Source organism: Zonotrichia leucophrys, chromosome 26, assembly GCF_028769735.1.
Source record: "Zonotrichia leucophrys gambelii isolate GWCS_2022_RI chromosome 26, RI_Zleu_2.0, whole genome shotgun sequence".
NCBI lineage: Eukaryota > Metazoa > Chordata > Aves > Passeriformes > Passerellidae > Zonotrichia > Zonotrichia leucophrys.
The window spans coordinates 1,958,082-1,982,383 of record NC_088195.1 but is presented as its reverse complement, the minus strand read 5'-3'; the positions used below and the strand labels follow the sequence as shown (position 1 = coordinate 1,982,383).

Below are 24,302 nucleotides of genomic sequence, written 5' to 3'. Positions count from 1 at the left end.
GATCCAAACAGGCTGGTGTGCTCTAAAATCTCACAGGATGAGGTTTAAGGTGGGGTTTCCACATTTCTTTGTTTGGTGCATTTGTAGTCCAGGTGTTACACAAAGGTTGGTGTTTGTCACCCAAAACAAAAGCAAATCAGCACCACCCCTGCTTCTGAGATCCATGGAAAACTCCTGATTTGGCAGAGTTTGTTCCAGAACTGAGGAACTGCCACAGACCCTCCCTTCGTGTTTGGTTTTTAAATCCTCCCACAATAACAAATCTTCTGGACTTCTGTCATTCTGCATGCCCAGAAAAGTGCCAGGTGTGTTGAAGAAATACAAAAATGGGACATAAGAGTTGGGAATTTTGTAGCATGGCAGGGTTCTTGATTGGATTCCTTGGGAAGGGACTGGGTTACTCAGTTCTGTTTGTCTTTATCCTTACTCTCCTTGTTCCTTGCCCATATTTTGTAAACCTGCTGGGTGGGGAATTGCTGTAGCTGGGAAAAACAACAGAGAGGAATTTGGAGCATTGAGCTGATCCAGAACAGGCATGGAGGCTGCTCATGGATTCAGTCTTTCCCCTAATTTGTGTCTGGGTTTTTGTTCTGGTTCCTTGCTCATGGCATCCCTGTGAGCTTTGTTGTACATGGAAAATGATCCTGCTCTCCAGCACTTGTGTGTACTCTGGAAATTTTTTTGGCATTTAGTTCTCCCTTCCCAGCTACAAAATATTCCCTGTGTGGCTGTCCTGGGATGTCCTTGAACTCAGACTTGTCAGGTTCAATTTAGGACTTCTTGCAAGTAGAGAAGAAGGAATAAACAGTGTTTTGGCTTTTGCAGTGGCTTCCCATTTTATTTCACTCTGCTTTTCCCAGGTTTATATCCCAAATGACATTGCTTGATATCGAGTTCTTGGGCTCCATCATGATTTGGAAGAGAGCTGTTGGCCCTGAATTAAATCACAGCTCTGACTATAGAGGAGAACAGAGGGAGAAAACTTCTTTTTCACCTTTAAATCAATTTCTTTTCCTCTTTCTAATGTATTTATCTAACCAGCAGCTTTGTTTTAAGGTCTCTTCCCATGAAATATTCCCAGAATGTGATCCCACAGCCTGCCTGCGGATCACTGCCATCCCTTTCACCACAGAACGGGTTTGGTTGGGGCAGGGAGGGGGAGGAACAAAAAACACCCAAAAAAATCCCAAACACCAGAGGTCTGTGTTGTGTGTGTGTGTTTGGAGTCCCACAGGGCCTTGTCTCCCACAGGCTGGTTCTCCATCCTGCTGGAATCAAAGCTTTGGGAAGCAGGACTGGCCCAGGTGTCCAGGTCTGTCACATCTCTTCATGGATCCTTTCTGATCCTGGGGAGGGAAAAGAGACATCCCAGAGACTCAGAGGTGACTCTTCAGTACCCCATAGAAAAAGGAATTCTGCAACCACTGGGATTTCCTTTATTGGTGTTTTTTAGACTTCGGGGTGTGAGTAAAATCCCCTTCAGTCTCCATCCTCTCCCTTTTGTCCTGGTCATCATCCCTGTGGGGAACAGGGAGGTGTTCGGGTGGCCCTGGAACCTTTTTATTGTTTATTCCCGGAGGAGAAGACAGGAAAGCACTAAATCCCTTGGGAATGTGCTGTGGGGAACCCCTGGAAGGGCAATCCCACTGCCTGGCATTGTTAGCAATATTCAGCTGACAATAAGAGAAATTGGCACCCAAATTAAAGAGAGTTAATGAGTGACCCCCTCACTCACCTGAGCCTCAATGCAAAATCTCCGCCAGCTTCTCCTCGTAGTACTGAAAATTCTCCTGAATATCCTCCCAGGGCACAAAGGACTTGGCCTCCTCCCCTTCCTCCTGCTCCACAAAGTTCTTCCAGACATACTCAAAGTCTTGAGGCTTCATAATCCTCAGCTTGCAGCCTGCCTCCTTCATGCTCCTGAGGGCCGCCTGCATCTCGGGCTCCTCCCACATGAAGAGCCTGCCCACCATGATGGTGAGGCGCAGCCCCTTGTCCTTGCGCAGGGCCTCGCAGATCCTCTGGGCGCAGGTGACGCAGGGGCTGGAGGACACGTACCAGGTGACGTCGTGGCGGGCACCGGGCTGGCACGTGGGCAGGATGGTGTTGAAGAAAGCCATCTCGGCGTGGGCGGCCGCGTGCTCGTCCTCCAGGTAGCCCCGGCTGGTCACCGGCTCCTTGCCCTGCGTCTCCACCACGTAGCACAGGAAGGTTTTGTTCCTGCCCGAGCTGTACTCCACGTTCCTGAACTGGAATTTGAAGAAGATGGCTGGGAGACGTTCCCTGGGAGAAGAAAGCAGAGAGGAGGCTCAGATTTAGATGAGGGTCACACTTTTGGGTCACCTCTACCCATGACCCAATCCCTGCATCACCCCTGATTGCTCTGTGTTCCAAGGTTTAGGCTGGGAGGTGTTCCCTGGGAGAGGAGAGCAGAGAGGAGGCTCAGATTTAGATGAGGGTCACACTTTTGGGTTACCTCTACCCATGGGCAAATCACTGCATCGCCCTGGATTTCTCTGTGCTCCAAGGTTTAGGCTGGGAGGTGTTCCCTGAGAGGACAGGAGAGCAGAGAGGAGGCTCAGAGGGAGATTTAGGTAAGGATTGCTCTTTGGGTCACCTCTACCCATGACCCAATCCCTGCATCACCCCTGATTGCTCTGTGTTCCAAGGTTTAGGCTGGGAGGTGTTCCCTGGGAGAGGAGAGCAGAGAGGAGGCTCAGAGGCAGATTTAGGTGAGAGTCACACTTTTGGGTCACCTCTACCCATCACCCAAATCCCATGAGCAAATCCCTGCATCACCCCTGATTTCTGTGTTCCAAGGTTTAGGCTGGGAGGTGTTCCCTGAGAGGACAGGAGAGCAGAGAGGAGGCTCAGAGGGAGATTTAGGTAAGGATCGCTCTTTGGGTCACCTCCACCCATCACCCAATCTCTCCATCACCCCTGATTGCTCTGTGTTCCAAGGTTTAGGCTGGGAGATGTTCCCTCGATGAGGAGAGCAGAGAGGAGGCTCACATTTAGGTGAGAGTCACATTTTGGGTCACCTCTACCCATCACCCAAATCTCATGGGCAAATCTCTACCTCACCCCTGATTGCTGTGTTCCAAGGTTTAGGCTGAGAGAGGAGGCTCAGATTTAGATGAGGGTCACACTTTTGGGTCACCGCTACCCATGGGCAAATCACTGCATCACCCCGGATTTCTCTGTGCTCCAAGGTTTAGGCTGGGAGGTGTTCCCTGGGAGAGGAGAGCAGAGAGGAGGCTCAGAGGCAGATTTAGGTAAGGATCGCTCTTTGGGTCACCTCCACCCATCACCCAATCCCTGCATCACCCCTGATTGCTCTGTGTTCCAAGGTTTAGGCTGGGAGGTGTTCCCTGGGAGAGGAGGCTCAGAGGCAGATTTAGGTGAGAGTCACACTTTTGGGTCACCTCTACCCATCACCCAAATCTCATGGGCAAATCTCTACATCACCCCTGATTTCTGTGCTCCAAGGTTTAGGCTGAGAGAGGAGGCTCAAGAGGCAGATTTAGGTGAGGAGGGCAGAGAGGAGGCTCAGAGGGAGATTTAGGTGAGGGTCACACTTTTGGGTCACCTCTACCCATGACCCAAATCTCATGAGCAAATCACCCCTGATTTCTCTGTGTTCCAAGGTTTAGGTTAGAAAATATCCAGGATCAAATCCAACTTTGCTGTTGAAATGTGGATTTCCTGCTGGATTCCCTACTGATAAACTTTACCTACTCTTTTAATTTATAGTCTACATCTTCCCTTCTGTGACTCCGAGATCACCTGGTGGTGGAACATCTCATGGGATGGCTCTGGAGATGGGAAGGGAAAGAGATGGAAAAGTAGGAAAAAAATCCATGTGCTTCCAAGAATAGCACATTTCCTGCTTGGCATCCTGGACAATGAGTGCTTCTTTGGCCGAGGATTCTTTAATTGATGATTTTTTGAAGGGCAGACATGAGACACCCATTCCAGAGCCATGCCTGCAACGAGTGGTTTCCCAATAACATCAGGTTTTTAAATACATCAGAGGCACAGGGAATTTCATCCCTGATTTAACTCTCTGACAGCAAAGGGGTCACAGCAGTGACGAGGTTGGCTCTGGCTTTTCATGGAACAGCTGAAGCAGCAGCAACCTGCTCCAGATGGATTGACTCAGGCTGGATTGGCTGGGAGCTGCATTTAGCCAGCCCTTCCTGATGGATTTTCTTGCTGATCTCGGCGTGTGCCTGGGCTTAGCTGGGATGTTCACCTCCACTCTGCTCCCAGCACTTTGGAATCTGCATTAGTTCAATTAATAACGTTCCAAGAAGGAATAGAAACAACACTCAGAGTCTATTCCAGTGCCTGGCAACTCTTGCCATGAAGAAATTCCCCCCGATGTCCTCCCCTGGCACAATCTGAGGCCATTTCCCCTCATCCTGTTGTCTGGGAGAAGAGGCTGATCCCCACCTGGCTCCAGCCTGCTGGAGAGTGAAAATGTTTATGGAAATAATTTAAAAACTGTTCACAAACTCTGAATTCCCCAATATTCTCAATACAAACCCCTGCTCTGACACCAGGCTGGGGTGGCACAGCTCACCTGAGGAGAGGAAAGGTCAAAATGGAAACCTCTCCTGAAAAGCATCATTAAATGACATTTTTTAGGGATTTCTAAATGCTCCAACCTAATTTATCAGTTTTCCCTGGGTGGCAAAGTGATAGATCATATTGAGACCAAAAAAAAATTGAATTTTGAGGCAGAATCTTCAATCTGGGGTTGAAGTTGCTGAAATCAGGTGGGCTGGAGGAAAAAGCAGCGACCCAGTGTGAACCTGGCACAGGAGAGAAGAAGACATCTAATAAGGAAATAAAAATGGGGATTATCTAAAAGAGTAACAAGGAATTATTCCTACAAGGAGCCTCATTTACACCTGGGGAAAGTGGAAATAAACGTGGCAGGAAATGCTCCCAGATTGGGATTACAGGCTGTGTTCAGCCAAAAAATAAAAGGGATAATATTCTTAAAGAGAGTAATTGGCTTCCCAGGGATTCCTGGAACCAGACTCCTCCTGGAGCTGTGAGCAGCAGAGAGAACTTGGCTGGGAGTCCTGAGATGCCCCTAATCCAAGGGCTAAAGCTGAAATGCAATTTAATTGGGTTTAAGTGCTTCTTCCCTGGCTGCCCTTGTGTTTCCTCATCACTCCCATGATTGCCTTGATTGGCTGGGAATTTGTAAATCACTGCAAAAACCCCGGTGGTGATCCCAGGTCAAAGCCTGGCCTGATCTCCTGGTGTCCTCCTTAAAATGAAACTAAAAAATTCCCTGGGGTTCCTCTACCTCTTTGGGGCTCCTTTGGGATTTTTGTTTCATTTCCTCACTGTCCCCTCTGCAGGGTGGAAAATCCTGTCAAATCCTGGAACATCCGTGGCATTCCAATAAAGGATTGAACTGCAGGGTGGTGCTGAGGGACTTTTCCAGCCATGGTTAGCCCAGAGTCTTGGGCTTAGCAGGGAAGTTTGGACATCCTGCTCAGTCCCTCAGCATTTCTATCTGCAGGCTGAGTGCTCCAAGGCTACAAAACCCCATTTCCTCATTAAAATTCATTTTAGGACATTTCTTAAGTGTTCAGAACTTGGCCCAGTGGTTTATATTCACAATTTAGCTCCATTCCTAGCGGAGGGATGTTCTTTCCTTAAAAGCCACTGCTAATCATTTATTTCTGTGATTATGTGTGACAGAGACTGCCCCAAGAAGGGATTTTTTTCACATTTTGAGAAGAGAATGGAGATTTTTCCTCTCCTGAGCAGGAATGGAACCCAATTTTGTGGCAGGGCTGCTGTCCTGCCTCACTCATCCTGGTTGGAACAAGCAGCCCAATTTCACCTGCAGGGCCCATGGCGCAGCCAGCAGGATTCCAGGGGATATTTTGGAGGCCTGAGTTTTAAGCTTTAATTTTTAATTTTTAGTTTTAAGGAGCTGGAAGAAATCCTGGGTTTGGTTTATTTGCTGGGACACTTCTTTGGTGATGAGGGAAATATGAGGGGAGAAGGATTCATCCTGCTGCTCCTCCAGGGACAGACACCCAGGGCTTTTCCTACTTGCAGCTGTCAATTATGGCTGAGTTCAGCTTCCACCAGAGCCCTGGGATATCCTGCTTTTCCAAAGGCCAGGCTCCCTGCTGCCCTGCTGCCTTCAAAACTGCCTCTTGTTTTGGAGCTTTTCTGCAACTTGGGCATTTTGGTTTCTTTATGAAAGTCAGGTTCCAGCTGTGGCTGTGGAGCTCTTGAAAATGTGAACCTTTAGGTCTCTTGAAAAATCTGTCCCTCAGGCCCATCAAGCCAATCAGCCATAGCAGGGGTGTTTTTCCTGATCCACAGGTGGAGAAACTCTCAGACAAGAGCCATTGATCACAGCGAGAAATCAATACTGAGCTCTCATCAAAGCCAGCACCTCCATCCCCATCCTGTCAGTGGGGCTGGGGGGGAGCCAGCACTGCAGAAACAGAGCTGTTCTATCAAACAAGTGCACTTTTCTGCCTGCCTGGTGGGAGCCCTTCCTCTAAAAGTCAGCAAAACTTAGAGCGAAATCCCACAATAAATCCAAACGCTTTCAGATTCTTCCAAACCGCGCTGCACAAGATGCTGCTTGTGTTGGCCAACCTAAAAGCTGAGACAGAGCTCACTGAACTCCCCCAATTCCATATTTAAATCCCAGTCTCTTACCCTGTGACAATCTCAAAGGGTGGCAGGTCCTCCCTCTTCACCTTCTTCTTCTTCCCCTCGCCCTCTTCGGCGTTGTCGGGTTCCCCGTTCTGAGCATTGCTGGGCTCCTCCTGCTTCTCTGCCATCTTCCCCAGGACACTGGGACCGAGCTGTGGCCACTGGGAGAGAGAAAGAGCAAATTGTGAGTGCTCTGGGAGCCGAGGGAGGAGGGAAAACAGAGCTGGGAGTTCCTGCCCCAGGCACAGTTGTCAGGAACTAAATATGGAACAAAGCGGCGCCGGTGGCCGGGGCTGGACAGGCTTGGGTGACCCAGGGCTCTCAGGTGTCACCTCCTTCCCCTGCTCTCTCCAGCTCCTTTCAGCAGCCCCTTTTGCTCCCCTTTTTAATTTCAAGCCAAGTGACAACTCCTCAGTGGGCGGGAGGAGCCCAAATTTCCCTGATGGAAAATCCTGGAAGCTCTGGCATGTATTTATCCCGAGGGGTGACGGGTGGCTGGCACGGGGCACCCCCTGCTCTCACAGCCCTCTCCCTCCTCTGCCAGAGGATTCCACGGCTGACCTTGAGGGACCAGCCCAGCTTGGCCTGGCTCAGGCAAGAGGGGAAAGGGTCGTGGTCATTTTGCTGGAAAATCTCTGGTTTTGGTGGGTTTGGCTTCCTGGATCACCTGGAGCATCCTGTGGTTCCTCCCACCCTGCTCATGCAGGGGGAAATCTCCTGGTTGGAGCTGTAAATCCAAGCCAGAACCTTCTCCCAGATATTTGGAATTCCAGCTGGAATGCCCAGTGGGCAGCAGTGCTGCTTCTCCCATTGTTCTGCGTTTTCCTCCTGAGTGTTCCAGAAGTTCCCAGTGCACTGGGTGTATCTGGGCTGGAGGGGCTTTTCCCTCTCTTTTTTGTTCCCTTCAGGATTATATGAAACTCTCCCAGCATCTCACTCTCAATTTCAATAATTTACAGTTTGTACCAATCTTGCCTGAGCCAAGTTTAATTAAAAACCTGGGTGAGGTTTTCCCAGGGACCAATCCTTGCCGTGCCATGGGGCAAAGGAGGTGGGAAAAGTATGGCTGGGCGGGATTTTGGAATCAAAGCACACTGGAAATCAAACCTGTGGGCTCTGCTCAGAACCCACCAGCAGCAAACTTTGAGTAAATGTGGAATATTCAGCTGTATTTGATGGAGTATTCAGTCAGCATTAGTGGAAAAACCTGCTCTTAGTTTGAGGAGGAGAGAAGGAGTTCCATAAAAATCAAATCACTGGGAATATCTGCTTTGGAGCCAAGTCAGCCTTTGTGATCCTGTTAAATTCAGCTCTTTAGAGCCTTGGCAGGAGGCTGCACCATCACAAAGTGAAATAAATCCGCACCACCAGGCAGGCCATTTATTATCAGAGAAAATTAATAACAAATTATCACAGATAATTAATTCTGGCTGCTTTTCCCAGCCCCCTAGCCATCACCCTGCCTTTGCTGGGCTGGATATCCTTTGTAGCCTTCCCCAGTGCCACCATGGATGCAGTTTTTGGGGACTTTGAAGAGTTGTTGTTTGGGTGGTGTTGTTTAGGTGACAGAGCTGGCAGTGGTGACAGCCCAAGCAAGGATTTGACAAATTTCAAGACATCCTATCCATGGAACATATATCTTCCACGGTGCAGGATTTTATTTCTTTTTAAGCCCAGAATACTTTCCTGCAGGGCAGGGGTGGTGTTTTGCCTCCTGTGTGGTGACAACGCTCAGATTCCACCTCCCCTGTCCCATTGCTGTCACCTCTGACATTTCAGGGGCTGCTTTTAGGGTGGGAATCCTCTCCCAATGACTGACAGCTCATTTCCTCCTAATCCCGGTATTTTCAAGCAGCATCTCAGCCCCTCTGCAGTCCCTCTGACCCACTCTGCTTTATTTTTGGAAGCTCTTCATGGCTGGGGTCCCAGTTTTGCTGCAGCTTTGGCCTGGCCCCTGCGAGGGCTGAGCTCTAATCTAATCTGGGGAATGTGGCACCGAGGCTCCCCCTGTCTCCAGCCCTTCCCAGCTGCTCCCCAGCTCCTTCTAGGGCAGTGCTTGGAGCAGCCATGATCCAACCCCCACTGCAGCCAAAAATATAAAAGGGCACCACGGAGCTGCTGCGTCCGAGCCGGGGGTGGGTGAGGGCTCTGGGGGCTGTTTGTGACCCCAAATGTGTCCCCAAATCGCAGAGTTTGTGTTGAGACTCCTCTCCACCTGTCCCTCTCCCTGCTGATTTCATATTTTATCGATTTGCCTCTGAATTTGTTCATAAAAACCCTCTGGGATCATCAATCCCCACCCTGAGCCCTCAGTGCCACCTCCAGGTGCCACCTCCAGGGATGGGCGCTCCAAACCCCCCTGGGCAGCCCCTTCCAGCCCTTTCCATGAGGAAATTCCTGCTGCTGTCCAACCTGAGCCTCCCCAGCCCAGCCTGAGGCCGTTCCCTCTCCTCCTGTCCCTGTTCCCTGGGATGAGATCCCAAATCCCCCCCGGCTGTGCCCTCCTGGCAGGGAGTTGTGCAGAGCCAGAAATTCCCCCTGAGCCTCCTTTGCTCCGGGCTGAGCCCCTGCCCAGCTCCCTCAGGACCCTCCAAACCCTTCCCAGCTCCCTCAGGACCCTCCAAACCCTTCCCAGCTCCCTCAGGACCCTCCAAACCCTTCCCAGCTCCCTCAGGACCCTCCAAACCCTGCCCAGCTCCCTCAGGACCCTCCAAATCCTTCCCAGCTCCCTCAGGACCCTCCAAACCCTTCCCAGCTCCCTCAGGACTCTCCAAACCCTTCCCAGCCCCCTTAGGAGTCTCCAAGCCCTTCCCAGCTCCCTCAGCTCCTTCAAACCCTTCCCAGTTCCCTCAGGACTTTCCAAACCCTTCCCAGCTCCCTCAAGTTTCTCCAAATCCTTTTCAGGTTTCTCCAAACCCTTCCCAGCTCCCTCAGGATTCTCCAAACCCTTTTCAGGTTTCTCCAAACCCTTCCCAGCTCCCTCAGCCCTCCCATGGGATCACAGTTCACCCACAAGGGACACCAGGACAGGCCTCAGGGACAGCCTGTGCTGGGAGAAGCTTCCAGACTCTGCTGGAATTGTGGCTTTTGGATCTCCAACTGCTGGAATTTTGGATTTTGACGGTCCTGCATCCATCCAAGCCCAGAGCAGCTTTTTCAGTGGCTTTAGAGGCAGCTCTGAGCACTCTGATGGATTTTGTCCCCAGACAGGGATCTCTGCAGCCCTGTGTCCCCTGCAGGCTGTCACCCTGATTAAGCTTTTCTAAGCCTTCTGATGTTTACATTCCTGTAACAAACTTTCTCACACACTTTCTGTAAATAACTCATTGTTTTGCATTCTTTTATGGAGGAGGAGAAATTTGATGGACCATTGGTTTGTCCAGTGTCATTGGAGAGGTGGCACTGTCACCCTCCAATCCACTGTCACTTTTGGAAATCTAGAAATGTTGCAGTCAGAAATGAAATCTAAATCTATAAACTAAATCTATAAATGCTGGAAATCTAGAAATGTTGGAGTCAGAAATGAAATCTAAATTTATAAACTAAATCTATAAATGCTGGAAATCTAGAAATGTTGCAGTCAGAAATGAAATCTAAATTTATAAACTAAATCTATAAATGCTGGAAATCTAGAAAAGTTGCAGTCAGAAATGAAATCTAAATTTATAAACTAAATCTATAAATGCTGGAAATCTAGTAAAGTTGCAGTCAGAAATGAAATATTCTCTTTTTACCCTTGAGAGAGCTGCGTGTCCGTGTCATTTCGTGCCCCACAGTGACAGCTGTCCCTGTCCCTGCAGCAGCAATCCCTGGAGTTAACCTGGCTGTCCCCAGCAGCCACACCTGCCTGCCACAGCCCCTGCCAGGAACAGGCAGCTTTAATGGCATTGTGGGGCCTCAGGAACATTTTGGGATGGATGGGAGAGTGAAATGGGAGCCTGGCTGGGTGAGTCATGGCTCAGCCCTGCTCTCCATGCCGAGGGACAGCTGGTGGCACTAACAAATGTCTCCCTGGAGACGCTGTCTGGCACCAGCCCCCTCCTGCTTTTTCCAGCTGTAACTACGGGACAAATAAATAAATAAACACTGACAGCTTCCCTTCCTTCCTCCCTTCCTTTGGTTCTCTCCTTCCATCCCAAACCATTCCAGAATTCCAGGATTCTGTGGAACCAAGGCTGCTTTGGGGCTGTGCTGCACAGTCTGGGCAAGAAACCCTCCAGATGACTTTGAAATGTCATTAAAGTTATTTTTATGCAAGGGGGTTCAGTGTATCTGTTTAAACAGCAAATGCACCAAATGATGCTTTAAATATTAATACAGGAGGGTGTCTCACTGAATTTAATTTTCCCAATTGATTTCAAGTTGCCCTGGATAGCACAGGGAGGAATATTTGCTATTTTTGCTGCCTGTGAGAAGAGGCAGGAGGCAAAGAAAAGCTCTTTCTGCATTTACAGGTGGGCTGGGAGGAGGAGAAACTGGAAGGAAAACAAGAACAAGGCAGCCAGTCCCAGCAGCTGGGAAAAAATCTATTAATCTTCATTTCAGATTTTCCTTTGCCTGCAGAAAAAAGTGGGAAGGGGAAATCGACCCAATTTATGAAAGCTGATCAAATATGCATTCATCTATTTAATTGGAAATGTTATTAAAGAGTCGCAGGTATGAGCCAGATCCAGAGCCATCAATTTAAACGAGATTTAAATAATTCTCTCCCCTTTCCAAAAGGAGATAAAGGCTCCTTTAATCCCTCCTGCCTTCTCTGCATGGCCCTGCTCATCCCTGTTCCCTGAAATCAGCCTGAACTCCCCCAAATCCAACCTGCAGCCAGAGCCCACCTTCATTTGAGGGAAAAATCATTTACATTTGTCCTTTGGCATGAGGGACTTGCTGGGAGACACAGGAGCTGTAAATAAGAGCAGTGGTATCACAGAAAAGAAAGCTCTGAAGCGTAATAGGATTTATTTTTTTAATTTCTTTTTTAATTTCTTTTTTTAAATTTTCTTTCTTTTTATTTTCTTTTTTTAAAATTTTTTGGATTTATTTATTTATTTATTCTCCAAAGAACCAACAGCTCGTTTTATTCAAAGCAAACACAATTTATTACAATTTTACAGCCCCAGCTTAGCCCCCCCCACCCCCAATTACAGCCCCAATTAATTACAGCCCCAATTAATTACAGCCAGTGCCAGGATAAGATCCACGTGCCCCTTCTCTTTTACATTTAGCGCTTTTAGCAGTTTAAAATGATGTAAATTCTGTCTGGAGACACCAGAGCTTTTCTAGGGAAAAGGGGAAAACAAGGATGAGTCCCTTGTGTCTGATCCCATCCCATTCCTTTGGAATTCCCGTTGTTTTAACCTTTCCTGATTAATAATTGCACAGAAATGCTCCAGGATGAGGCACTTGCACTGCACCTGACAGATTCCGCTTTTTTGCCAATCATATAATTAATTATATTATTAATTAGAACAACCTTTGAGAGAGTGGGAGCAGGCTCACCAATTTTACACACTCTCATGTCTCTGCACTTAAAAAAAAAAAAAAGAATAAAATGAAGTTTTCTTCAAAGGCACTGCTGTGAGGATTTCAGTTCTGCTCAGGATTTCCATGGAGGTGGAAAAGAGGAATTTTCTCTTGGGGGAAGCATTTGGGTGCTGCTCATTGCTGCTTTATCCCCCAAACAGGAGGCAGAGCCCAATCTGCAGCAGCAGCAGAGCAAGAGCCAGCCCTGCTGGCAGATAAAGAGCTGAAACACAAACTGGGGCGTACAGAACATGGAGCAACAGCACAAAGAGCAAAAAAAAAAAAGGAGAATTTTTTTTTAAATAATCAAATATTTTCTTAAAAAAACAAGTAATTAAAAAAATCAAGGAATTAAAAAAACAAGTAATTTATTTTAAAAATCAAGTAATTTCTTTCTAAAAAATCAAGGAATATATATATTTTTAAAAATCAAGTAATTTCTTTTTAAAATCAAGTAATTTCTTTCTAAAAAATCAAGGAATATATATTTAAAAAAATCAAGTAATTTCTTTCTAAAAAATCAAGGAATATATATATTTAAAAATCAAGTAATTTCTTAAAAAAAATCAAGTATATATATTTAAAAAATCAAGTAATTTCTTTAAAAATCAAGGAATATATATTTAAAAATCAAATAATTTCTTTCTAAAAAATCAAGGAATATATATATTTAAAAATCAAGTGGTTTCTTTAAAAAATCAAGTAATTTCTTTCTAAAAATCGAGTAATATATATATTTAAAAGTCAAGTAATTTCTTTAAAAAATCAAATAATTTCTTTAAAAATCAAGTAATTTCTTTCTAAAAAATCAAGTAATATGTATATTTTTAAAAATCAAGTAATTTCTTCAAAAAATCAAGTAATTTCTTTGAAAAATCAAGTTTTATATATATATATGTATATGTATGTATGTATATATATAAGATAAATTCAAATGCATCATTTCTCTCTCCCCCCCATTGGAAAAGGAAGTGAACACGCTTTTTTCCCCTGTAAATTCGGCACACCTCAGGCCAGTTAAGGACTGACAAAAAGAGATTTTAGTCGCTCTTGCCCGATTTCAGCTGGGGGTTGTCCCTCCAGATGCGGATGGTGAGGCAGGTGGCCATGGCCAGCCAGCCCAGGTAGGGCAGCAGCAGCAGCGCTGCCAGCCGGTTGATGCGGTACCAGGAGCAGAACGTGCCCAGGGCCAGCCCGTCCAGGCACAGCACATCGATCACAGCCTGGGGGACAGAGACAGGGGGGACACAGGGCTGGGGAACGCGGCACCGACCGGCCCGGGCTGCCAGAACGGCCCCGGGACCCAGGAGGGGTGGGGGAGATGGGGAAGGGATGGGGGAGGTGGGGCAGGGATGGGGATGGGGATGGGGAGATGGGGCGGGGATGGGGGACATGGGACAAGGATGGGGGAGGTGGGACGGGGATGGGGATGGGGGAGATGGAGGAGATGGGACGGGGATGGGGGAGATGGGACAGAGATGGGGATGGGGGAGATGGAACGGGGATGGGGGAGATGGAACGGGGATGGGGGAGATGGAACAGGGATGGGGGAGATGGAACGGGGATGGGGAGATGGGACGGGGATGGGGAGAGATGGGGCAGAGATGGGGCAGGGATGGGGAGATGGGGCGGGGATGGGGGAGATGGAAGGGGGATGGGGGAGATGGGGCAAGGATGGGGGAGATGGGGCGGGGATGGGGGAGAGATGGGACAGGGATGGGGATGGGGGAGATGGGACGGGGATGGGGGAGATGGGACAGAGATGGGGAGATGGGACGGGGATGGGGAGATGGGAACGGGGATGGGGAGATGGGACAGGGATGGGGGAGATGGGACAGGGATGGGGGAGATGGAACGGGGATGGGGGAGATGGGGAAGGGATGGGGGAGATGGGGCGGGGATGGGGGAGATGGGGCAGGGATGGGGGAGATGGGACAAGGATGGGGGAGATGGGACGGGGATGGGGGAGATGGGACAGGGAGGGGGGAGATGGGACAGGGAGGGGGGAGATGGAACAGGGATGGGGGAGATGGGACAAGGATGGGGGAGATGGGACAAGGATGGGGGAGATGGAATGGGAATGGGGGAGATGGGGAAGGGATGGGGGAGATGGGGAAGGGATGGGGGAGATGGGACGGGGTTGGGGGAGAGATGGGACGGGGTTGGGGAGCTGGCACTGGAGAGACCCCAACCCGAATATTGTCCCTGGGCTCTGATCAGTGACATATGAGTGTGTGACACCATGAGTAATTAATTAACGTGCTCATCTCTGCTCATGATGGAATCCTGCAGATGAGCACCCTGCTCGTGGCCACTGTCCCCTTTGCTGACACAACCTGCTCGTGCTGATGAACACTGAACAAACTCTGCAAAATACCCAGGTACAGGTGGGGAGCTGGGACAGGGATGGGGGGCTGGCACTGGAGAGACCCCAACCCAAATATTGTCCCTGGGCTCTGATCAGTGACACCGTGTGACACCACGAGTAATTAATGTGCTCTGCTCATTATGGAATCCCACCCTGCTCATGGCCAGTGTCCCCTTTGCTGACAGAACCTGCTCATGCTGGGGGCCACTGAACAAACCCCCCAACTGCACCTTTCACCCCCAGAGTGACAAAATCCAGGTGGAAACGCCAATTCCCAGCTGTGCCTCTGCCACCTCGGGCCTTGGCACCTGAGGCACATCCTGGTGGCCCTGCCCGGGTGTGGCACTGCCCAGCCCCGCCCTGGCTGTGCCCGATAAGCCCCCAGAGCTGCTCCCCTCGGGGATGTGACAGTGCTGTTGTCACCCAGGGTGTGACCCCACAAAGGGCTTTATCTCCCAGCCCCAACCCTTAACTGGGGGTGCAGCCCTGGCAGGGCCCAGCCCCGCTCCCCACCCCGGCTATCACAGCGAGCCTGCAGGGGCTGACACCCTGTGTGTGGCTGCAGCCCCAAATTCCCACCTCACTCCCCTCAGCACGGCCCCAAAGCGCCCCAAAACCAGCAGGGAAGCCCCATTACCATGTTGAGGTTGTGGGCACCGAAGAACAGGGGTGGCCATGCCCAGTTGAGGACCAGCTGAGCCCCATAGAGCCCCATGGGGACGATGGCCTTGCTGCTGCAGCCCCCCAGGTCGTTCCACACCAGGTAGGAGGCGTAGCTGTGGGGAGGGACAGCTGTTAGTGCCACCCTGGGCAGGGACAGAGCCCCTCCTGCCCCTGTGTGTGCCCCAGCAGAGGTTGGCAGCACTGCAGGACCCAGGGGACAGCTCTGGGCTGGGTTAGGTTGGAAATCAGGGAAGGTTCTTCCCCCAGAGGAAGAGGATGGGCACAGCCCCGAGGCTGCCAGAGCTCCACAGAGTTTGGACACTTCTCCAGGGATGGCCAGGGTGGGATTTTGGGATCACCCATCTGCACTGGATGTTCCCCTTGCAGCTGGGGCTGTTCCATGATTCCATTCCACAATTCCCTGTCCCTCCCTGCTCCCAAACCTGCCCTGTCACACCAAAGTGTCTCCTGGCCCCTGCCCACTGCCACGGCTGGTGGTGGCATCCCCAAGGCTGTGGCACTGCCTGCAGCGTGCCAGGATCACATCTGGCTGGGACAGGGTCACACCTGACAGGGTCACACCTGGCTAGGACAGGGTCACATCTGGCTGGGACAGGGTCACACCTGACAGGGTCACACCTGGTTGGGACAGGATCACATCTGGCAGGGACAGACACATCTGGCAGGGACAGGGTCACACCTGGCAGGGCTCAGGGCTGTGCCAGGGCCAGCAGGATGGGACACTCACCCCATGCCCATGTCCAGCATGGTCCAGGACACACTCAGAGCCTGGCAGGGCCATTCTGGCTGTGCCAGGGCCAGCAGGACAGCAGGACAGCAGGACAGCAGGACACTCACCCCATGCCCGTGTACAGCATGGTCCAGGCCACAGGGAACACTCTGCGGGACGGGCACCACGAAGGTTTTTTCAGCTTCTCGTACCACGCTGGGATCTCCTTCCTGTTGAGGAACCAGCCAAGGAACCCTCCCACGTGGGGCAGGACGGTGAAGCCCACGCTGTAAGCCCACATCCTCCCTCAGGGGCTTGGAATCGCTCTTTTCCTGCTCTGAGTTAAAAGCAAAATCACAGCATCACTTTTAAAGGATGGGTTTTTTCCTGCTTCCATCCTCTAATTCCATGTCCCGTTTCAGCCCCTAAGGCAGGTGGAAATGATTTCATGTGTTCAGCCCTCTCTGAAATGGGGATTATTCCTGTCTGGGATGTTTTCCCCACTCTTTCACTGCAATATTCTGGTGTTTGGGCTGTCCCCATCCCTGCTCCCGGGGCTGGCAGGCTCTGAGATCCCTCCTGGAGCTGCTCCTCCTTCTCTGCTGCCCTCAGGATGAAAACCCAAACTCCATCCAGACTTCCCCAGGATTTTTCAACGTGGGTTTCTATTTTAATTTCTATTTTAAAAAAGGTCTGTGACAGAAAAAAATCCTTCCAGCAGCTCCAGGAACCCACAGCAGAGAGAACTCTCACCTTTGCACAGGGGGAGGTTCTGAATTTGTTCACGGGCTTCCTTTTGTACAAAACCAAGGAAAATTTTCTTTAATAATAAAAATGTTGCCACACAATGCAGGGTAAGACCAGGACACATCCAGAATTCAGTGTCTGTCCTGCATCTTCCCCTGCAGAGCTCCAAAGCTGCCACTCTTCCATCGTTCCCACATTCCCCTTCCCTCAGGATCCGTGCAGGAATTAAACCCTGATTAACATTTCTCAGGAATGCTGGGCAGGAGCTGCCAGCAGAGCAGTTCTGAGCTGTCAGCACGGGCACACAATGCACCTGGGAGGGTTTGGGGTTTAGGAATGCAGGAGGAGCAGCCCCTGAACCAGGGAAATGGGGAATAGGGGATGGGACCGAGCTCCACAGGCTCTGCTTGGCTTTCAGCTCACAATTAACACTCTGCTAATTAGCTCGCGGTTATTGTTGTCACCACACCGTGCTTGGGAGTGCCAAATTCCCACCTCACCGAGGAACAAACACCCCAAACACCACCTCGAGCAACAATTCCTTCACCTGACAATTCATGGCGCTCTCAAAGTACCCACAGAACCAGGAAACGGCTGAAAACTCACCCAAATTCAGTTCTAAAAACTCACCCAAATTCAGTTCTGAAAACCGACCCAAATTCAGTTCTGCTTTAAATGGGACCCAGCCCTGTCACGTTCTGCTCCCCACACACACCACAAGAATGAAATATGGGAAAACACTGAATTTCCCCCAGTTCCTTTGGGGCTGCAGAGGGGAAGGAGCGTTGGAAAACCTCCTTTTGGTTTTTCTCAGCTGCCTGAGCCTTACCTGGGTCAGTGCCTCGCTGTGCCTGGCCGAGGGAAGGGCTGGGACATCCAGGATGGGCTGTCCCTGTCACTGCTGATCCCCGAGTGCTGCAGCTGCAGCCGCCTTTTACCCAAACGGCCCCAAATGGCCCCAAACTGGGCGGGGAGCTGGGGCTGGGGCTGATTAAACTGGGAGCTGCTGCTGGGGACAGGCACTGCGAGTTTGGGGTGGTGAAGCTTGGGGACAAACGCTGGGAGTTTTGGGTAACGGAGTTTGGGGACAAACAGTGGGAATTTGGGGTGCTGGAACCCGGGGACAATGACTGGGAATTTGGGATGGTGGAGCCTGGGGACAGTTGCTGGGAGTTTGAGGTGGTGGAGCCTTGGGATAATCATTGGGAATTGAGGATAATGGAGCCTGGGGACAGTTGTTAGGAGTTTGGGGACAATTGCCAGGAATTTGGGGTGCTGGAATCCAGGGACAATCGCTGGGAATTCAGGATGATGAAACCTAGGGATGATCTCTGGGAATTTGGGATGGTGGAGCCTTGGGATGGTCTCTGAGAATTTGGGATGCTGGAGCCTGGGGACAATTATTGGGAATTTGGGATCCTGGAGTCCTGGGGCCAATTATTAGGAATTCAGGATGGTGGAGCCTGGAATTTGGGGTGCTGGGGCCCCAGGACAATCTCTGGGAGTTTGGGGTGCTGGAGCCCAGGGACAATCACCGGGAATTCAGGATGGTGGAGCCTGGGGACAATCATTGGGAGTTTGGGATGTTGGAGCCCAGAATTTGGGGTGCTGGAGCCCCAGGACAATCTTCAGGAATTTGGGGTGCTGGAACCCGGGGACAGTCACTGGGAATTTGGGATGCTGGAACCCAGAGACAATCATTGGTAATTTGGGATGCTGGAGCCCCAGGACAATCTCTGGGAGTTTGCAATGGTGGAACCTGGGGACAGTCATTGGGAATTTGGGGTAGTGGAGCTTGGAGACAACCACTGGGAATTTGGGGTGCTGGAGCCCACCCTCCCCCAGGCCCTCATTAACACCCCAATAATTAACCAGGTGTTTCCCAGGGCCGCCCGTGCGTCCCTTTGGCCGAAATTTCCCTGGCAGGTAAAACGAAGCTGTTCCAGGGCTGTGTAAAATGGCAGAGGGAGAAGCCAGAAATCAATTTCCATTAGGGAGCTGTCTGGCAGGGCTGGCAAAATGAAACACTAATTCCCAGCAGTTCTGGGTCATTACCTGGATTTCATGGAGGCAGGAGCAGGGCTGGCTCCTCACACGCTGCAACAGGAATCAGGAAAATCTCCTCTTTCACTGAGCTCCCAAGGAAATTATTCTTTTCATGGGAGGAGAAAAAAAGAGGGGGAAAAAAACTGCTGTAAAAAGGCAGATTTTCAGCCAGCCTGAATGCTGCCCTGCCGTGGGTTGGTCCAGTGGAATTCCCAGTTCCAGTGACAGATGCAGAGCTCGTTAATCACAGCCCAGCCTCCTGCATCTCCTCCCTGAGCCTGTTGCTATTTGTGACTGGAGATTTGTGTCATGGAACCATGCAGCTCGAAAAGATCCTGAATGGTTTCCATCCCAGTCAGCCCCTGCTATCCCCATCAGCTTTGGCAAAAAAAAAAGCACAAAATTTGGCAATTTTCAGATTTTTGTCCCCCTGGGCACAAGCCCAATCCCACGGGTTTGGCAGGAGTGTGCCCAGGTTGGTTTGGAATGGAATGCGCTGGAAAGTGGAGAAGCTGAGGGTCAAACCGCAGGGATCTGTGAATGTGTGAGGCTGGGAATGCTGCTGGTGATGGGGGAACAGAAAATGGGAGGAGGGAAAAAAATACCAGGGGCAGGTCCAGGCCTAAAAATTCCTCCTGGCCTGGGCAGGAAACAGCCCTGGGAATGCTCAGGAAAAGGGGATTTATGGGGATGGAGATGGGGAATTTGTGAGGATAGAAGATGGGAGATTTTGGGGATGGAGATGGGGAATTTGGGCATGTGGGGACGGTTTCCTCCTCTTCCCATGGATTTCCACCTGGATATTCCAGCTTTGGGTGCTTTCTCAGCAGCCCAGGCTGAGCTGAGGCTGCTCTGCAGTGTCACAGGGCTGGGAAAGAGCAGGATCAGGTTTGGGAAGAGCTTTGGAACTCAAGTGCTGGAACCAGGGTGGGTTTATGTGGCATAAATCCATGTCCAGCCACCCCAAGGGATGTGTGTGATGCCCTTGGGGTTCCTCCTGCCCTGGGCACGTGCTGGAGCAGGAAACAGCCCTGGGAATGATCTGGAAAAGGGGGATTTATGGGGATGGAGAGGGAGAGATTTGTGGGGATGGAGATGGGGAATTTGTGGGGTTGGAGATGGGGAACTTTTGGGGAGATGGAGATGGGGAATTTGTGGGGATGGAGATGGGGAATTTGTGGGGTTGGAAGATAGGAGATTTTGGGGATGGAGATGGGGAATATGTGGGGTTGGAGATGGGGAACTTTTGGGGATGGAGATGGGGAATTTGTGAGGATAGAAGATGGGAGATTTTGGGGATGGAGATGGGGAATTTGTGGGGATGGAGATGGGGAATTTGTGGGGTTGGAGATGGGGAATTTGGGCATGTAGGGACGGTTTCCTCCTCTTCCCACGGATTTCCACCTGGATATTCCAGCTTTGGGTGCTTTCTCAGCAGCCCAGGCTGAGCTGAGGCTGCTCTGCAGTGACTCCGTGTCCATCCCAGGGCTGGGGCCGCGGGGATTTGGGATTCTGGCTGTGCAGCATCCCTGCTGGGACGGGCAGGGAGCTCCGGCACACAACGGAGCTGTTTGTTTGGCTCTCCTTAGCAACCCCCGCACGTCCTGCCCGCCGGGGCTCGCTCCGCGCACGATTCATTGCTCCAATAGAAAGGCCCCGTTAACCTGAATATATTATTGAAAAGCTGCATATTTCAATCCGCCCTAGATCTGGAAATAGAGATGCAGGGTCAGCTCCTGCCGTAAATCTGCACAGCTCCTGCAGGCCGGCGGAGCTTCCCTGATTTACAGCGGCAATAAAGGGATGGGGATGGGGATGGGGATGGGGACGGGGATGGGGATGGGGACTCCTGGCTGCCACCAAGGACGTGGCAGGGACAGGCAGGACCCTGCTGGCCATCCCTGGGACCTGCCAGCCCCGACACTGCGGCAGGAAACGTTTCCTTGTGCTGCACTGAAAAAAAACCTCGAAAAAACAAATCAAAGCACCACCATACTTTTAATTTTCTTGAAATTTTTTATTTGTTTTGTGGGTTTCTTTTGTTGGTAGTTCTTTTTGTTGTTTGAGTTGGCTTGGTTTTTTCAGTTTTTAAAAGTTTAATTTATATTTTATATATGTATTAAATAATATATAATATATATAATAATACATAATAAACATAAATGTATATAATTATATATTACATAATATAATATACACAATTATATATTATATATAACATATTATATTATATATATAATATATATATATATGATATATATATATATATAATATAATAATATATATATATAATATATAATATATATTATATATATAATAATATTATAGTATAATATTATTATATATATATATTATAATATATATATATAGGCTGGGGTGCACAGGGATTGAAAAGGGCTGGAAAGGGGTGGGAAAGGAGGAGGATGGAGGATGGAAAAGAGGGGATAGAAATTAGGAAAGGAAAGGGAAAGATGGAAAAGGAGGATGGAAAATGAGGGATCTGAAGGAGGGATGGAAAAGGGGGATGGAAATTGGTTGGAGCTGGCTGGAAGGGCCTTCACCTAGCCCTGCTCCAGTGCATCTTTTACATAAATATCTTTTAATATTTAAAAGATATTTCTAATTCTCTAAAATTAGAGAATTAGAAATATGAGATATTAAATATCAAAATACCCGGTCTTTTCGCAAAGGCGTCTTTTAAAACTTATTAAAAGCTTTTTTTTAGTTCAATCTGTCTCTCAGCGATGTCATCTCTATTCCATGGCCTTCTTCAGTCAGCACACCTTATTTCAAAAATGTACAGAATGCACAAAAATGTACAAAATACACAAAAATGTACAAAATAAATAAAAATATACAAAAATATCTTGTTTAAAGACATGCAAGACTGTGTAAGCTTTCTGTCAGATTATCCTGCCATGGGATCCCAGCCAGGCCCTGAGGATTCCAGTGAGGGAAACGTGCCTGGCAGGGAAGGCTTCTGTTTGAAAAAGGGAAATGAGAGAAACAGGAGTGTTCTCCCAGCTCCTGTCCACTTCCTTTCACTTTGTGCCCTGGCAATTACCTAGGAAAGCCTTTATTCCCACAAAACTTGGGGGTTTTGGAGTTTGGAAATCCTTTATTCCCACAAAACTGAGGGGTTTTGGGGTTTGAAAATCCTTTATTCCCACAAAACTGAGGGTTTTGGAGTTTGGAAATCCTTTATTCCCACAAAACTGAGGGGTTTTGGAGTTTGGAAATCCTTTATTCCCACAAAACTGAGGGGTTTGGGGGTTTGAAAATCCTTTATTCCCACAAAACTTGGGGTTTTTGGGGTGTGACCCAGTTTTGGAGACACTTGACTCAAATCCCATCTCCATCTCTCCCTTGGCACCAGGTCCTGGTTTCTGTTTGGGGTCAATCCCAAATCTGAATGGCCAAAGGCAAACACTGCACTGACAGCGTGCCCTTAATTATTATTTTTTTTGGCGATTTAATTAGGAGCAGGATCTGGGTTTGGGGCAGGGCACAAAGTGGATTAGGGGAGCGGCTGCCTCTTTAATTGGGGCCATTTCTCCTCCCTTGAATTTCACCCTTTGCTCTCCCAGAGGCTCTGGGAATCCTCTGGAGATCCCAAAGTTGCAGAGCTGGGGGAGGATTTTGGTTATTTATAACCCCAGGGGCTGAAGGGGGATAAATTCCTTTGGATTCCAATCTTTAATCTGCTGCTGGCGGGTTCTGTGGAAACCCTGAGCCCCCTGCTCCTCCTGCAGCAGATTTCATCCCGAGCTTCCCTCTCTGCTCTGCTCCCAGCACATTCCCAGGGTTAATCCTGCCAGGAATCCTGTTCCTCAATCCTGGCATCCCAAAAACCCAGCCCAGGGACCCCTGGGAGCAGCTGCTGGGACATCCCCAAAATCTCCCATCTTTCATCGCCACAAATTCCCCTCTCCACCCCAAAAATCTCTCCCTCTTCATCTCCAAAATCTCCCATCATCCATCCTCACAAATTCCCCTCTCCACCCTAAAAATCTCTCCCTCTTCATCCCTAAAATCTCCCATCATCCATCCCCACATTCTCCCTTCTTCATCTCCAAAATCTCCCATCTTCCATCCCCACAATTTCCTCCCATCAAATATCTCCTCCTTTCCCCATCCACAAATTCTCCCTTTTCCCATCCCCACAAATTTCCCTCTCCACCCCAAAAATATCTCCCTTTCCATCTCCAAAATCTCCCATCTTCCATCCCCACAATTTCCCCTCTCCACCCCAAAAATCTTTCCTTCCCCATCCCCACAATTTTCCCTCTCCTCCTCAAAAATATCTCCCTCTTAATCCCCACAATTTCCCCTCTCCACCCCAAAAATCTTTCCTTCCCCATTCCCATAATCTCCCATCTTCCATCCTCACAAATTCCCCTCTCCACCCCAAAAATATCTCCCTCCCCATCCCCAAAATCTCCAATCATCCATCCCCAAAATCTCCCATCTTTCACCCCAATTTCCCCTTTTCCATCCCCACAATTTCTCCTCTCCATCCCACAAATTTCTCCCTCTTCCATCCTCACATCCTCCCCTCTTCCATCCCCAAATTCTCCCTTCTTCACCCCCAAAATCTCCTATTTTCCACCCCAATTTCCCCTTTTCCATCCCCAAATCCTCTCCAGGGAGGCTCTGCAGCTCAGGGATGGCACCAGGAGCTGCAGCAGCAGCAGATTTCTCTCCCTTTTAGCTCCTCACTCTGGAAAAAAAGCTAAAGGAGACCTGGAATCCCAAAATTAAGGAGGCAGCTGAGGCTGGAGAGCTCATGGAGTGAGGAGCAAAACTCCTGGAAGCTTCTGGAAGCAAACCCTGCACACAGCCAGGTGAGTTTGCACTCAGTGTACCATTTTTATTTGATATAGATAGATATTTTTTATATATTACATCATTTAAAAACAGATTATATGTAAAAACACACACTTTTGGTTTGGTTTTTTTGCTTGTTTTTTGCAGGTCAAAGCCACCCCAGCGTGTCCCACACAGTGCAAAGGGACAACTTGTGCATTTCCCCCTCTTGTCCCCCTGGAAAAACAACTTTTGTGTCCTTGTCCCACCCTTCCAGAGCCACCACCAAGTGTCCCTTAGAGCCCTGGGGACAGCTGGAGCCTGGGGAGGGGACAGAGAGCAGGGACAGGCTCCTGCATCCAGGATTTATCCAGGAAAAATTCATTCAGGAGGGAGAGGGTGGGATCAAACACAGCCCTCAAATCGGCTCAGTTGGAGTAAAAAGAGGCTCAGAGGGAAAAAAAGGCTCAGGGGAGTAAAAATAAAACTCCTTTGTTCTACTTTCCTCCCACCTAACTCGATGATTCTCGGATGATGTTCCTGATAAATTCTCGGTGAATCTCTGGAGAATCCCTAAGAAATTCCGGATGGATCTCGAATCCTCTGAGGAATTCCTCTGTAACAGCCAGTCAAACCCCACCATACATCAGTCAGCACCCAGCCAGTCATCATTCCAGTCCAGTTGTCAGTCAATTCAGCCATTAGCATCCCACCATC

At 49.4% G+C, this 24,302-nt stretch overlaps 1 protein-coding gene across 2 annotated transcripts; it reads right to left on the bottom strand.

Annotated features, from left to right (window-relative positions):
- Positions 1-812: 812 nt before the first annotated feature.
- Positions 813-17,662, bottom strand: APOBEC2 (apolipoprotein B mRNA editing enzyme catalytic subunit 2). Of its 2 annotated transcripts, XM_064733159.1 has the most exons (6): positions 17,563-17,662; positions 16,115-16,323; positions 15,231-15,369; positions 6,709-6,866; positions 1,736-2,283; positions 813-1,346 (listed from the first exon to the last, which is right to left on the bottom strand). In XM_064733159.1, the coding sequence occupies exons 2-5, from the start codon at positions 16,285-16,287 to the stop codon at positions 1,743-1,745; spliced, it is 1,011 nt and encodes a 336-aa protein (XP_064589229.1). In that variant the 5' UTR covers positions 16,288-16,323; positions 17,563-17,662; the 3' UTR covers positions 813-1,346; positions 1,736-1,742. The 2 variants fall into 2 exon arrangements, with proteins under 2 accessions (XP_064589229.1, XP_064589230.1); XM_064733160.1 differs by lacking the exons at positions 15,231-15,369; positions 16,115-16,323; positions 17,563-17,662 and adding an exon at positions 7,373-7,439.
- Between the last annotated feature and the right edge of the window lie 6,640 nt (positions 17,663-24,302).

Coding starts and splice junctions, on each gene's coding strand:
- APOBEC2 (XM_064733159.1), bottom strand. CDS start 16,287: ATGTGGGCTTACAGCGTGGGCTTCACCGTCCTGCCCCACGTGGGAGGG. Junction 15,370..16,114: donor ATGCTGTACACGGGCATGGG/GTGAGTGTCCTG, acceptor CCCTCCCCACAG/CTACGCCTCCTACCTGGTGT. Junction 6,867..15,230: donor GTGCCCACAACCTCAACATG/GTAATGGGGCTT, acceptor TCTCTCTCCCAG/TGGCCACAGCTCGGTCCCAG.